General features: G+C 44.0%; 1 protein-coding gene across 1 annotated transcript in view; it reads left to right on the top strand.

Moving 5' to 3' along the window:
• mRpL54 (mitochondrial ribosomal protein L54) overlaps positions 1–15,591 on the top strand; it is an 87,662-nt gene that overhangs the window by 22,140 nt on the left and 49,931 nt on the right. The window contains exon 2 of the mRNA XM_045748594.2: positions 15,492–15,547. Coding sequence (XP_045604550.1) covers positions 15,492–15,547 — 56 coding nt within the window. The remainder of the gene's footprint in view (positions 1–15,491; positions 15,548–15,591) is intronic.

Below are 15,591 nucleotides of genomic sequence, written 5' to 3'. Positions count from 1 at the left end.
TCCCAATAATTCCCCACTCCCCCGTTCCCTCGTCCTCCCCACTATTCCTCCCCTCCCCTGTCCCTTTGTCTTCCCCAACATTCCCCACTCCAGCGTTCGTTCGTCCTTTCAACCATACCCCCATTCCATCGTCCCCTCCTCCTCCCCACCATCAACCACTTCCCATCCCCTCATCCTCTCTACAATTCCCCCCTCCCCCGTCCCCTCGTCCTTTCCACCAACCCCCACTCCTCTGTCCCATTCTCCATTCCTCTATCTCCTCGTCCTCACCATCCCCAACTGCCCCGTCCTCCCCACTATTACCCCCTCCCCTGTCCTCTCGTCCTCCCCAAAATACCCCACTCCCGTCCTCTTGTCCTCCCCAACATTTCCCACTCCCTCCTTCGATGCATTCCCAAACGATCTGATGATCCCATCAGAAAATTAAGAACATCAAATGATCTGATGTTCCCATCACTTAAATATAAGAAAAACAGATAAAAACGAAATGAAAAACAAAGAAAAAATACAAAAATAAACTATACTCGGTAAATGAACAGTATGGTAAGCAACACAGCTCAACTTCAACGCAATGTCACATAAAATAAATTAAATCAAAATGAAAATAATTAAATTTATCAATGCAATCGGAAACATTGAAATGGAATCGTAACATATTTAGTATAGCACGAGTTGCTATTACGTGCAACAGATGGCGCTGTTTTTCAAAAAAGTATGTTTTTACATGTCACAGGTGTGTGGCATTTATATGGTCGGTATATAAAAACACGTGTGTATTCGAATGGAACGTTGTATCAAAATTTCAAAGCAATCGATGAAGAACTTTCGACGATTTCAGCGTGTGTTGCTCTTACGTCCAACAGATGGCGATGTTTTTTTAAAAAAGCACGATTTTTCTTGTCACAGGTGTGGCATGCATAAAGGATGTATATAAAAATGCGCGCTTATTTGAATGCAACGTTGTGTCAAAATTTCAAAGCAATCAGTAAAGAGATTTCAAAGATTTTCCGCCCATGAAAAACATGAAAAAATGAAGTTTTAAAAAAAAAAAAAATGTTTTTTTCCCGTCACAGACGTGACATCTATATAATATGTATATATATACCCGCTCGGATGCGAATGGAACATTGTGTGAAAATTTCAAAGAAAAATTAGGTGAAGAACTTTCTGAGATTAGCGATTTTGAACAAACGAACATTTACATTTTTATTCATATATATATATATATATATATATATATATGCTAGCAGTACCCGGCCACGTGTTGGCCGGGTACTGCTAGTATATATTCCTGTCCCCTGGAACCTTCCCTGTCCCCCAGTCCCACCCCCTCCCCCCACAATTCCCCCCTCACTTGTCTCCTCGGCCTCCCAACCATTCCCCACTCACCCATCCCCTCTTCCTTCCCACCATGCCCCACTCCCCTGTCCTTTTGTCCTACCCACCATTCTCCATTCTTCCATTCCTTCGTCCCCACCATCCCAAACTCCCCCGTTTCCTCGTCCTTCCCCACCATTACCTCCTCCCTTGTCCCCTCGTCCTCCCCAACATCTCTCGCTTCTGGCCCCTCATCATCCCCACCATTCCCCGCTCCCTCGTCCAATGCCTTCCCAAATGGTCTGATGTTCCCATCAGAAAATTGGAAACATCAAGTGATCTGATGTTCCCACCACTGAAATATAATAAAAAGTTAAAAATGAAATGAAAATATGAAAAAGTAATAAAATAAACTATACTCACGAAATGAACGGTATGGTAAACAACACAGCTCAATTCCAATGCAATTCACACAACATAATTAAATCAAAATTAAAATAAATCAAAATCTATGAAAATTCAATTTATCAATGCAATCAGAAACACTGAAATGGAATTGTAACATTTAGTATAGCATGTGTGTTGCTCTTACATGCAACAGATGGCGTTGTTTTTCAAGAAAAGCATAGTTTTATCTGTCACAGGTGTGGCATCTATACTTATACTTACGAAATTAACGATATGGTAAACAACACAGCTCAATTCCAACACAATGTCACACAATATAATTCAATAAAAAATTAAATAAATCGAAATCTATGAAAATAAAATTTATCAATGCAATCGGAAACATTCAAATGGAATTCGTGACATATTTAGTATGGCATGCATGTTGTTATTATGTGCAGCAGATGGCGCTGTTTTTCAAAAACGCATGTTTGTACCTGTCACAGAGGTGGCATCTATATAGTAGGTATATAAAAAGGCGCATATTCGAATGGAACGTTGTATAGTATCGGAATTTCAAAGCAATCGGTAATTACCTAAGTGTAGTTACAGGATGAGAGCTACAGTCGTGGTGTCCCGTCTTCCCAGCACTCTTTGTCATATAACGCTTTGAAACTACTGACGGTCTTGGCCTCCACCACCTTCTTCCCTAACTTGTTCCAACCGTCTACCACTCTGTTTGCGAAAGTGAATTTTCTTATATTTCTTCGGCATCTGTGTTTAGCTAGTTTATATCTATGACCTCTTGTTTTTAAAGTTCCAGGTCTCAGGAAATCTTCCCTATCGATTTTATCAATTCCTGTTACTATTTTGTATGTAGTGATCATATCACCTCTTTTTCTTCTGTCTTCTAGTTTTGGCATATTTAATGCCTCTAACCTCTCCTCGTAGCTCTTGCCCTTCAGTTCTGGGAGTTACTTAGTAGCATGTCTTTGCACCTTTTCCAGTTTGTTGATGTGCTTCTTAAGATATGGGCACCACACAACTGCTGCATATTCTAGCTTTGGCCTAACAAAAGTCGTGAACAATTTCTTTAGTATATCGCCATCCATGTATTTAAAAGCAATTCTGAAGTTAGAAAGCGTGGCATAGACTCCTCGCACAATATTCTTTATGTGGTCCTCAGGTGATAGTTTTCTATCTAGAACCACCCCTAGATCTCTTTCTTTATCAGAATTCTTTAAAGATTTCTCACATAATATATAGGTTGTGTGGGGTCTATGTTCTCCTATTCCACATTCCATAACATGGCATTTATTAACATTAAATTCCATTTGCCAAGTGGCGCTCCATATACTTATTTTGTCCAGGTCTTCTTGAAGGGCATGACAATCATCTAAGTTTCTAATCCTTCCTATTATCTTAGCATCATCAGCAAACATGTTCATATAATTCTGTATACCAACTGGTAGATCATTTATGTAGACAATAAACATCACTGGTGCAAGAACTGAACCCTGTGGTACTCCACTTGTGACATTTCTCCAGTCCGATACATTGCCTCTGATCACAGCCCTCATTTTTCTACCAGTCAGAAAATTTTTCATACATGTTAGAAGCGTACCTGTCACTCCTCCAATATTTTCCAGTTTCCAGAACAACCTCTTATGTGGAACTCTGTCGAAAGCCTTTTTTAGGCCAAATAGATGCAGTCAACCCAACCATCTCTTTCCTGTAATATCTCTGTTGCTCGATCATAGAAACTGAGTAAATTCGATACACAGGATCTTCCAGATCGAAAACCATACTGTCTGTCTGATATTATACAGAGCACCACTTGGTTTCCGAACCCCTTGGGGACGAGACCCGTCGGTTAACATGTAAGTTCGTATACGAGAAATAGAGGGGAAAAAATAAACTAGAAATGTAAAAAGAAATGGTTCCGAAAAATTTACGAAAAAACTCTAGGGGAAAAAATCGACAGGTTCATAGCGTAAATGCGACCGTGTTTTATTTGTACTCACCAATAAGTGAAGTCCTGATCCGCTTTATAAAAGTCCTTAATTGTTCCTAACTGATTATTAAGACGACTGGCAAACATCCTCTGGATGTTTCCTGCCAGCCTGCAGGAACATCCTGCCAGCCTGCAGGAACATCGTGCCCGCCTGCCTGCCAGCTTGCCTGCCAGCCTGCAGGCACATCCTGCCAGCCTGCAGGCACATCCTGCCAGCCTGCAGGCACATCCTGCCAGCCTGCAGGCACATCCTGCCAGTCTGCAGGCACATCCTGCCAGCCTGCAGGCACATCCTGCCAGCCTGCAGGCACATCCTGCCAGCCTGCGGGCACATCCTGCCAGCCTGCGGGCACATCCTGCCAGCCTGCGGGCACATCCTGCCAGCCTGCGGGCACATCCTGCCAGCCTGCGGGCACATCCTGCCAGCCTGCGGGCACATCCGGCCAGCCTGCGGGCACATCCGGCCAGCCTGCGGGCACATCCGGCCAGCCTGCGGGCACATCCGGCCAGCCTGCAGGCACATCCGGCCAGCCTGCAGGCACATCCGGCCAGCCTGCAGGCACATCCGGCCAGCCTGCAGGCACATCCTGCCAGCCTGCAGGCACATCCTGCCAGCCTGCAGGCACATCCTGCCAGCCTGCAGGCACATCCTGCAGGCACATCCTGCCAGCCTGCAGGCACATCCTGCCAGCCTGAAGGCACATCCTGCCAGCCTGCAGGCACATCCTGCCAGCCTGCAGGCACATCCTGCCAGCCTGCAGGCACATCCTGCCTAAATTATACGATGATGTACTGTACATTTAAGAAACAAATCTGAGTCACAGGTCTGTGGAGTGTGGATTAGGCTTACTGAGTCAGCCGGTCCCTCCCCCACTACCGACACACCTCCCCCTCTCCCCCCACCCCAAACCCATACACACACACTCTCAAAGGTCACGTGGTTCATGGTTCACTTCAACACCCAGATATCGCTTCCTGCCTGCCTGCCTCCTTCCCAGCCTGCAAGCCTGCCTGCCTCCTTCCCAGCCTGCAAGCCTGCCTGCCTGCCTGCCTTCTTCCCAGCCTGCAAGCCTGCCTGCCTGCCTCCTTCCCAGCCTGCAAGCCTGCCTGCCTGCCTCCTTCCCAGCCTGCAAGCCTGCCTGCCTGCCTGCCTCCTTCCCAGCCTGCAAGCCTGCCTGCCTGCCTGCCTCCTTCCCAGCCTGCAAGCCTGCCTGCCTGCCTCCTTCCCAGCCTGCAAGCCTGCCTGCCTGCCTCCTTCCCAGCCTGCAAGCCTGCCTGCCTACCATCATGCTAACGGGTCTCACCCCCACCACCAACAAACCACCCGCCCCCCTACATCCCATCTCTCAAGGTCACGCAGTTCAACCGCGTGACTACCACTCACTCCCTGCCTGCCAGCCTGCCTGCAAGCTAGCCTGCCTGCCTGCCTGTGCCTGCCTGCCTGCCTGTGCCTGCCTGCCTGTGCCTGCCTGCCTGTGCCTGCCAGCCTGCCTTTCCCTCCCTAATTCTCACTACTTCCATCCCTTCCTGCCTACCTCCTAGCATCTCTCCCTACCTCCCCCTCCCTCTTAGCATCTCTCCCTACCTCCTAACATCTCTCCCTACCTCCCCCTCCCTCCTAGCATCTCTCCCCCTCTCTCACTGATTCTCCCCCCCCCCCCCTCATTCATACTGCCTCCCACCTAAGCTCCATCGTCCATCCACCCACCAGTCAGCCGTCACTGACGCAATGCGTGCATTTAGAGCCAACATGGTGCACAAATGTTTCTTGATTGTGCAGATATGTAAAACAAAAGCACAGAATGAACATTCCAGCCTTATGGCAATTCAAAATAATAGGAATAATAGGCCGTGAATCTGTGAAGTCACAGTGGGCAAACTGGACCATCTCCCACCCACCACAACAAGCCGGCGTGATGCTTGGCGGACCCCTTCCTAAGCATGACTCCCCAACCCCAATCGGGAAACTGGAAGTTTCGGATAACTAAAGTTCGGAAACCAAGTGGTGCTGTGTATCATTTCTCTCCAGGTGTTCTTCCCATTTAGATTTAATTATTTTTTCCAATATTTTGACTATTACACTTGTCAATGATACCAGTCTATAAATAAGTGGGTCTTCCCTGCTTCCACTTTTGTAGATTGGAACTATGTTAGCCTTTTTCCACACATCAGCTACAACTCCTGTAAACAGGGATGCCTGAAAAATTAGTTGAAGAGGAATGCTGAGCTTAGGTGCACATTCTCTCAGAACCCATGGCAAAACTCCATCTAGCCCAACTGCTTTGTTCTTATTTAGCTCCTTGAGCATTTTTTCCACTTCGTCTCTAGACACCTCTATGTGCTTTATGTTGTTCTCCGGAATTCTTTTTGTATCTGGTTCCCTGAAGATTTCATTTTGTACAAACACACTTTGAAACTTTTCGTTTAACCCTTAACATGCTTGGGGTTTAATATCCTGTCATCCCCACAGGCGCATGTCATTTTGAAAAAAAAAAAATTATTTTTTCTTCCTAACCTGTTAATTTGTGTTCACTGATCACAGGAAAAATAATAAAAAAATCGTAAGTGGCATATATTGCCCGCTATAGGGCGGGGAAGTCTGGCAAATTATAGGCGCTGACTCAGCGTGCGTCCCAGGCGGTCTGTTGCTCGCAAGCTGTCAGGCCGGAGTTGCCATAAAGAGATAATTACCGAATTATTTCAATGTCTCTGATTGATTTTTCATACTTTTTTTGCTGTAATATTATTCAATAGTGTGTAGTTTGATATATTTATATAATAAAATGAGTGAATCATTGCTGTACTAAAAAATATGGTGTTGCAACCCGTTCTCGCAAATTCGTATAGTCAATATTGACTTATTAACTACGTGCATAGGTGATATACTAAACATAATAGATACCCTTAAAAAGCTTCATAGAAAACACCGACCTTACCTAACCTTGTTAGTATCTTAAGATAAGCATCTTATTGCTTCGTAATTACAATTATTACTTAACCTATACCTATAATAGGTTAAGTAACAATTGTAATTACGAAGCTATAAGATGCTTATCTTAAGATACTAACAAGGTTAGGTATGGTCAGTGTTTTCTATGAAGCTTTTTAAAGGTATCTATTATGTTTAGTATGTCATCTATGCACTTATTTAATAAGTCAATATTGACTTTACGAATTTGCGAGAACGGGTTGGGTGTGCATATTGTTGATTCAATTATGTTCATCAATCAGTGAACAAATACTTTGTTGGTTATTACATTATAAGCACAGGTTATATATAAGTATCTGCATGTTTTGTTCACTATAACGAACCACTAAGTAGCTATTATGAGTCAAAAAGTAACGAGGAGTGACCGCCGTTTACCAGCCAGCCACTCCCGCCCTCCCTCCAGTCATCTGACTCACCCACATTCTCCTCCCACAATAATGTTTTTGCTATAATTCACTATATACAGACGTTATATATAAGTATCTACATGTTTTGTTCACCATAACTGTACATCTAAGCTTGTATGGTGAGTAAAGGCACAAAGATGTGGCTACTCACACAGTCAGCTGATCGGCGGCCGCCCTCAAGGCCAGACGCACTAATATTTCTCCTCCAACAATACTGTGTGGTGTTATTATGCTATATACACACATTATATATAAATATCTACCTGTTTTATTCACCATACTTGTACAAATAAACTGGTATGGTGCCCAAAGACCATCGTGGTAACCAGTAAACAACACCGTCGTCTGCACGGTGGCGTCGTGCAGACGACGCCACCGCCCTCACCAAAATGGCGGCTCCAAACCTTCTCTTGCTGTTTATACCCTCTATACACACGTTATATATAAGTATCTACATTTGTGTTCACCATAGCGAACCACTAAGCTGGTATGCTGAGTGCAGTCAATAAAAGGTGGCCACACACAGTCAAAAGACATCGCCACCACCCTCCCTCCCACAGCATTACTCCTCTCTCCATGGCGCACAGCGCTAAATATCACCACAATCCTGCTATTATCAGAACCCTGGTCAGTTTTATCACAGTCAGGGGTCTTCTGTAATAATATCATCGCTACATAATAGCATGAACAAGTATAATTTGGCATTTTTAGGCGATGCTGTGGTCACAAGCTGAACAGCAGTGCTGTTAGCTCATGCTGCGTGCATCAGGCTTGGTTGCTCACTCAATACTGAGGCCAATAACACCCGGGAGTTTGGCCCACGATTTAAAAAAAAAATGGCGTCTGTTTACAAGAGCGCTGATGAAGGTGTGGTGAACCCCGTGTATCCGCGGGCTGTTTAAATATTGCGTAGTACTCCAACACATCATACGACATGATGCGCAGTTGACTGGAACAACGTCTAGCACGTCATATGACTTGATGTGCACTTTAAGGGTTAATGTTTCACACATTTCCTTTTCATTTTCCGTGAATCTATTTCCCATTTTCACCTCTGAATATTATCCTTTACCTGCAATTTGTTGTTTATGAATTTATGAAATAGACCTGGTTCTGTTTTACATTTGTCCGCAATCCCTTTTTCAAAATTTCTTTCTGCCTCTCTCCTCACTGCCGTGTAGTTGTTTCTCGCATCTTTGTATCGCTGGTATGTTTGGGGGTTCGGCCTATTCCTGTATTGATTCCATTTTTGTGTCTTTTGGTCTCTGGCCCTCTCGCACTTTTTGTTGAACCAATCCTGTTTCCTAGTTCTGCTTCTCTGTTTTGGTATAAATTTTTTTGTGCCTTTATCATATATTTCACAAAACTTGACATACATCTCATTCACTTCCTTGCCTAGCAACAAGTCTGTCCAATTATACTCACAAATTTTTTTTCTAAGGTTGCCATAATGTCCTCTCCTAAAGTCAGGTTTTTCAATTGCATCGACCATCATATTTTCTTCCAGATTATAACACATTGCATACTTTATTCCCAAAAAGACATGGTCACTTTTACCCAAGGGAGGAAGGTACTGAATGTCAAATATTTCTTCCTCCTTCCTGGTAAATATCAAATCTAGCATGGAGGGAACGTCCCCTTCCCTCATTCTCGTAGCTTGTTTAACATGTTGTTACAAGAATGTTTCCAGGATGAGGTCTACGAATTTACAGGTCCAGAAATCTTCTGTTTTAGCTTCACATGCTTCCCAGTCTATGGATTTCAAGTTGAAGTCGCCGACTATCAACAGTCGTGAGCTATCGTTATCCGCTCTCGCTATGATCTCTCTCATTATTGTTATAAGACCTTCTCGTTTACTATATAGCTCCTCCTTTGACCATGTGCTGCTTAGTGGTAGACTATATGCATTTATGATCATTAGTTTATCATCCTCATGGCAGATCTCTAGTGCTATTATGTCAACTTCTTGTGGATTGGCAGTCACTATTTCGTTCTATCAACATTCTCCACCTTTGCTTTACTTACTGCCTTTCTATTTCGTATTGCCTTATCACTTTCACTTCTAGGGAAATAATCAAAAGTGATAGGTTTAGCTTTAAGAAGATCAAAAACAGTACTTTTACTAATGACATATTCAGCACACACGACACTTCTTGGGACACCACTCTACATCTTCTTAATTATTTCAACTTTCTTCACATGTCATCACTGACCTCTTTCTTTTATGTAACCCGCTTGTTGATGCTTTCACTGACACAATGCATGCATTTGGAGTCGACATGGTGCACAGATGTTCCTTGATTGTGCTGATATCTTTAACAAAGTCACGGAATGAACACTCCAGTCTCGTGACAAATTCAAACAATGGGAACAATAGGCCGTGAATCTGTGACGTCACAGTGTAGCAGGCACCAGAGTGGTGGCGTGACACGGTCAGTGGGCAAACTAAACCATCTCCCATCCACGCCCCCACCCACCCATCACCACGGGCCGGCGCAATGCTTAGCAGACTGCTTCCTCACCCGAACTTGGTTCATGTAGGGTAACCCCAACCCCGGCCGGCGTGAAGCTTGCCGGTATACATCCTACCTGAACTTAGTTCGTGTAGCTGGATTCCCCAACCCCAATCGGGAAACTGGAAGTTTCGGATAACTAAAATTCGGGGACCAAGTGGTGCTCTGTATCAGAAACAGTACTAGTGCCTATATTAAATTCCTTGGCAACACTTGAAGTCGACCGGTCATTTTCACAGAGTTGTATAACACGTAACTTGTCCTTAATTGTTAGGACAACCTTCTTCCTCTTAACACCTCCAGAACAATTGATGCTGGTACCAGACATAGTCTTGGCCAAAAATGTTCAAAGTTACTATCAAAATAAAAAAGTTATTTAACACTTTCGCGCTTTAGATTAGAGATAACTCGTCGCTGTTTTTTCTTACGATTCTGCATAACAGCCTACTTTTCTCGTCCATAGAAAAAATATTTCTATAAATTCCATTTTTTAACCGAAATGGATGGGGATACTTTTGTTTTGTAGAGAATTTATTTGCGATTTTTTTGGTACCAGAATGAATATTATATCACATAAACTTCTATGAGTAAAAAAAAAAATACACAAAGTATGTTTGGGGGTGTGGCGAGCGTGTGGCAGTGGGTTCCCTTTAGCCGTTGATATATCCAACACGTGGGAAATATTTGTATGTGTTATGTATATGTGTAGGGAATTTTACTGCGATCACTGTCATACAAATTATAAAATGTTTCAACAAGTATAAACATGACAAACATCAAACGAACGAAAACAATGCGTTCGTTTCTGCCGCGAACGCATACTGAGCGACGTGGTTCTATATTTGGCGCTTCTCTTACACATGCTTTGTACAAATGTTATACAGTTCATCTTATAGAAAATTTTATTGCGAACACATTGGTATAAAAAAGAAATACGTACATAGAAAAGTAGGGTCAGGAAACGTATAAACTTTCCAAGCATGATTTCCCCCCTGTGTTTTCGCCAGTGCGCTCGCGGCTAACTACTCTCCACTTCACACACTCTTGCGGGTGGGCAATTACCTATATTAAACATTCATATGCATATGTCCGTGTAGAGAATTTTATTGCGATTCCAATGATACCAAAATTAGCGATGTAGGACAACTGTAGGCTTCGCAACCATTAAGAGAGTGGAAACATTTTGTTGCTGTTTGGCGCTCTCGGCGAGTGATCTGCATAGTTTTTTATTTGGTGTTGATACTCCTTATGCTTGGGCGGCATTTTATAGGTATGCTCTTATAGACAATTTCATTGCGAACACAGTGATACCAAATTTAAATATGTGCTCCTTCAATTATTGTCAGGACAGTCAAAAGAGTGTACACTTTTTCGGTCTTACCGCGTAGGCGCGCGAAGTGCCGAAAGCATCTGGGGTATTTTTTTTTTTTGAGCGCCGAGAGCGCGAAAGTGTTAAAAAAATATTTCACTAATGGCGCGTCACTGTGGTATAACATGAGGGTCGAGAGCACATGACTTGACCAGGCGTGGACGGGTCCACTTTGGGCAAGGAAGCACGTTACGTAGGCCGCCAGCAGGAAAAAAAAAAAATAACTATTTTTGAAGGAAACTTCAGCCTGTGCAAATTGTTTTTAGGAAACTTGTATAGTATTTTCTGTTACATAATTACTAGTATTTCTTTTGTTTTTGGCTATGATAAATTGTTCTAAAATTAATGGTAATTCCTGTACTGTAGTGTATAGGTCCCTCCACATTCCCCTTATCCTCCCAGGTGGTCCCTCCCAATGCTCCCCTCTCTCCCGACACCACCCACCCACCCCACCGCCTCCACCATATGCCTCGAGCCACAGCCAGACGTGATTAATACGGTACAGCCCGCCCTATGGCTTTCATATCCGGACAATTCAATGATTATCTGGCTGACTGTCCGGATAGTTTAACATCGGCAGCAAGTTAACCGGCTCCGATTTTTTATCTGGCTAAACCAGCTTTTATCCGGCTCCCATGGCCATTTTGGCCGGATATTGAGAACTTTATCCGGTCACGATTTTGGCCATATAAGGGCGTATTCCGGATGTTCGAATCCCGGATAATCAAATGGTTGCAGCGTTTCCAACTATTTTTATACCACAAACAACATAATTTGAATTGCCACATATAATTATAAAATGTTCAACTAGAAGCCTCAACTTAGTATGTTGTAGTTCGTCTTTTTGATTGATGCTACACATCTTGAAGTTAAGAATTCTTGACAATTTATGTAACCTATTCTAATACATCACTAAAATTAACACTTAAAATTACTGTACAGTTCATGAGGCAAGGTCAGTTTTGACTACCAGCTGCTGAAGCCTCCCTGATTGAAGGTGCTTGGCTTGCCTGTGACGCCTCACTGGTTAAAAGCACTTGGCTTGCCTGTGAGGCCTCACTGGTTGAAGGTGCTTGGATTACCTGTGAGGCCTGACTGGTTAAAGGGTCTTTGGTTGCTTTTCTTGCAAAATAAGAATCAAGTTTAGCTTGCCTTCTGTGTTCATTGCCTCTTTTATGATCAGCTCTTTGGTTCGCCTCGGGTACTGATACATGTTTCCAACTTCTAGATTAGCGCAGTTGGATGAAAAATTAATTAACATGTCAACAGAAGACATGAGTAAACTGTATTTTGTTGTCTGTGGTGTTGGTTCCTCACTGCCTTCTTCATCCTCCGCCTCTTCGTCGACCTCACCAGTAATAGACTGGAGAATTTCTTCTTCACTCATCACACCATATTCTGTCTCATTAGCATGTTTTTCAAGCCAATCAACCACATCCTGTCTTTCTAAATTTTTGCCAACATTTCTGAACATTCCATGGATTTCATCTGTAAATCCTTCAAAATTCATTTCTTCATTCTCCTCATTGCTGACCGTAGATGTGAAGAGTTTTTCTCTTCAAATTCTTCAAAGGTCTTCAAAGAACTTTGAAGAATTCTTCAAAGAATTACTGTGAATTCTTTAAAGCCTTCTTCAATGACTTTAAAGTTCTTCCACTGCACCCCTCTGCTAGTGCTTGCACCTTCTGGTTGAAATGTATTTCAGGTATTGCTCTTTTTGTTTCCATATATCAAAAACAGTTCTAGTGCCTATATTAAAGTCCTTGGCAACACTTGAAGTCGACCGGCCACTTTCACAAAGTTGTATAACACGTAACTTGTCTTTAATTGTTAGGGTAACCTTCTTCCTCTTAACACCTCCAGAATGATTGATGCTGCTACCAGACATAGTCCTGGCCAAAAATGTTCAAAGTTACTATGAAAACAAAAGAGTTATTTAAAAAATGTTTCACTCATGGCGCGGCACTGTGGTGTAACCTTTCACCTCCTAGCAGTAATTACCTAAGTGTAGTTACAGGATGAGAGCTACGCTCGTGGTGTCCCGTCTTCCCAGCACCCTTTGTCATATAACGCTTTGAAACTACTGACGGTCTTGGCCTCCACCACCTTCTCACCTAACTTGTTCCAACCGTCTACCACTCTGTTTGCGAAAGTGAATTTTCTTATATTTCTTCGGCATCTGTGTTTAGCTAGTTTATATCTATGACCTCTTGTTCTTAAAGTTCCAGGTCTCAGGAAATTTTCCCTATCGATTTTATCAATTCCTGTTACTATTTTGTATGTAGTGATCATATCACCTCTTTTTCTTCTGTCTTCTAGTTTTGGCATATTTAATGCCTCTAACCTCTCCTCGTAGCTCTTGCCCTTCTGTTCTGGGAGCCACTTAGTAGCATGTCTTTGCACCTTTTCCAGTTTGTTGATGTGCTTCTTAAGATATGGGCACCACACAACTGATGCATATTCTAGCTTTGGCTTAACAAAAATCGTGAACAATTTCTTTAGTATATCGCCATCCATGTATTTAAAAGCAATTCTGAAGTTAGAAAGCGTGGCATAGGCTCCTCGCACAATATTCTTTATGTGGTCCTCAGGTGATAGTTTTCTATCTAGAACCACCCCTAGATCTCTTTCTTTATCAGAAAATTTGCACAGGCTGAGAGTCTGGAGCACATGGGCTGTTTGGCTTGACCAGGCCTGGACTGGTCCATTTGGGGCAGGCAGGCACGTTAAGTAGGTCACCAGGAGGAAAAAACTCGTTATTTTTTAAGCAAACTTCAGCCTGTGGAAATTGTTTTTAGGAAACTTGTATATTTGTTATTATATAATTATTTCTTTTGTTTTTGACTGTGATGAATTGTTCTAAAATTAATGGTAATTACTGTTCTGTATAGGCCCCTCCACATCCCCCATATTCCCCCAGGCAGTCCCTCCCAACGCTCCCCCTCTCTCCCGACACCAGCCACCCACCCCACCCCTTCCTCCACCACATGCCTCGAGCCACAGCCGTATGTGATTAATATGGTATGGCCTGATGCCTGCCTTTTTGATCCAGACTATTCACCACTTGTTTGGCTTATTCTCGGAATTTGGTAACATCGGTAGCAAGTTAACCAGCTCAGATTTCTGATCCGGCCAAATATCCACTAATCCGACTTCTGTGAACATTTGGCCAGATAGGGAGATAACTTTACCCACCCACGATTTTTGCCGAATTGGGAAGTTTTCCGGATTGGCGGATCCCGGATTAGCGGGTTTCTACAGTTCTACAATACAGTTTATGAAAACTATTGTACACAAATTACTGCAACCCTAATTTTAACACTAACACTATGACTTAAATTTAACACTTGTTCTAACTGTACACTCCACACACGATGTTCTTAGATGTTTGCATCAGCTTTGCTGGTGCTCGCTGCTGCTGTGTTTGCTTCAGCTGTTTCTGAGCTGGTGCTGGCTGCTGTTGTACTGGTGCTAACTACTGCTGTGCTCGTGCTGGGTACAACTGTGCTTGGGTTGGGTATGGCTGTGCTTGTGCTAGGTAATTACCTAAGTGTAGTTACAGGATGAGAGCTACGCTCGTGGTGTCCCGTCTTCCCAGCACTCTTTGTCATACAACGCTTTGAAACTACTGACGGTCTTGAGGTACGACTCTGCTCGTGCTGGCTATGGCTGTGCTCATGCTGGGTACGGCTGTGCTCATGCTGGGTACGGCTGTGCTCATGCTGGGTACAGCTGTGCTCATGCTGGGTACAGCTGTGCTCATGCTGGGTACGGCTGTGCTTGTGCTGGGTACAGCTGTGCTCTGCTCGTGCTGGGTACGGCTGTGCTCTGCTCGTGCTGGCTATGGCTGTGCTCATGCTGGGTACGGCTGTGCTCTGCTCGTGCTGGCTATGGCTGTGCTCATGCTGGGTACGGCTGTGCTTGTGCTGGGTACGGCTGTGCTCTGCTCGTGCTGGGTACGGCTGTGCTCTGCTCGTGCTGGGTACGGCTGTGCTCTGCTCGTGCTGGCTATGGCTGTGCTCATGCTGGGTACGGCTGTGCTCTGCTCGTGCTGGGTACGGCTGTGCTCTGCTCGTGCTGGGTACGGCTGTGCTCTGCTCGTGCTGGCTATGGCTGTGCTCATGCTGGGTACGGCTGTGCTTGTGCTGGGTACGGCTGTGCTCTGCTCGTGCTGGGTACGGCTGTGCTCTGCTCGTGCTGGCTATGGCTGTGCTCATGCTGGGTACGGCTGTGCTCTGCTCGTGCTGGGTACGGCTGTGCTCTGCTCGTGCTGGCTATGGCTGTGCTCATGCTGGGTACAGCTGTGCTCATGCTGGGTACGGCTGTGCTTGTGCTGGGTACGGCTGTGCTCTGCTCGTGCTGGGTACGGCTGTGCTCTGCTCGTGCTGGGTACAGCTCCAGAGAGTCACTGGGGCTCACCCAGAAAATGACATTTCATTACATTCAACGTTTTTTTTTTACTTGGTAAGAAAAGTAATTTTTTAATATTTTTCAGGTGGTGGTATTGGTAAAAAGGGCAAGGGAAAAATTGGTCCAACTATTGAAAAAGTGGTAAGTTATTCTGCTTTTCATTGCTATTTGTTTTATATACTGTA

Source organism: Procambarus clarkii, chromosome 2 (genome assembly GCF_040958095.1).
Source record: "Procambarus clarkii isolate CNS0578487 chromosome 2, FALCON_Pclarkii_2.0, whole genome shotgun sequence".
Classification (NCBI taxonomy): domain Eukaryota; kingdom Metazoa; phylum Arthropoda; class Malacostraca; order Decapoda; family Cambaridae; genus Procambarus; species Procambarus clarkii.
The sequence above is the reverse complement of the archived record's forward strand: the minus strand, read 5'-3'. Positions and strand labels throughout refer to the sequence as shown.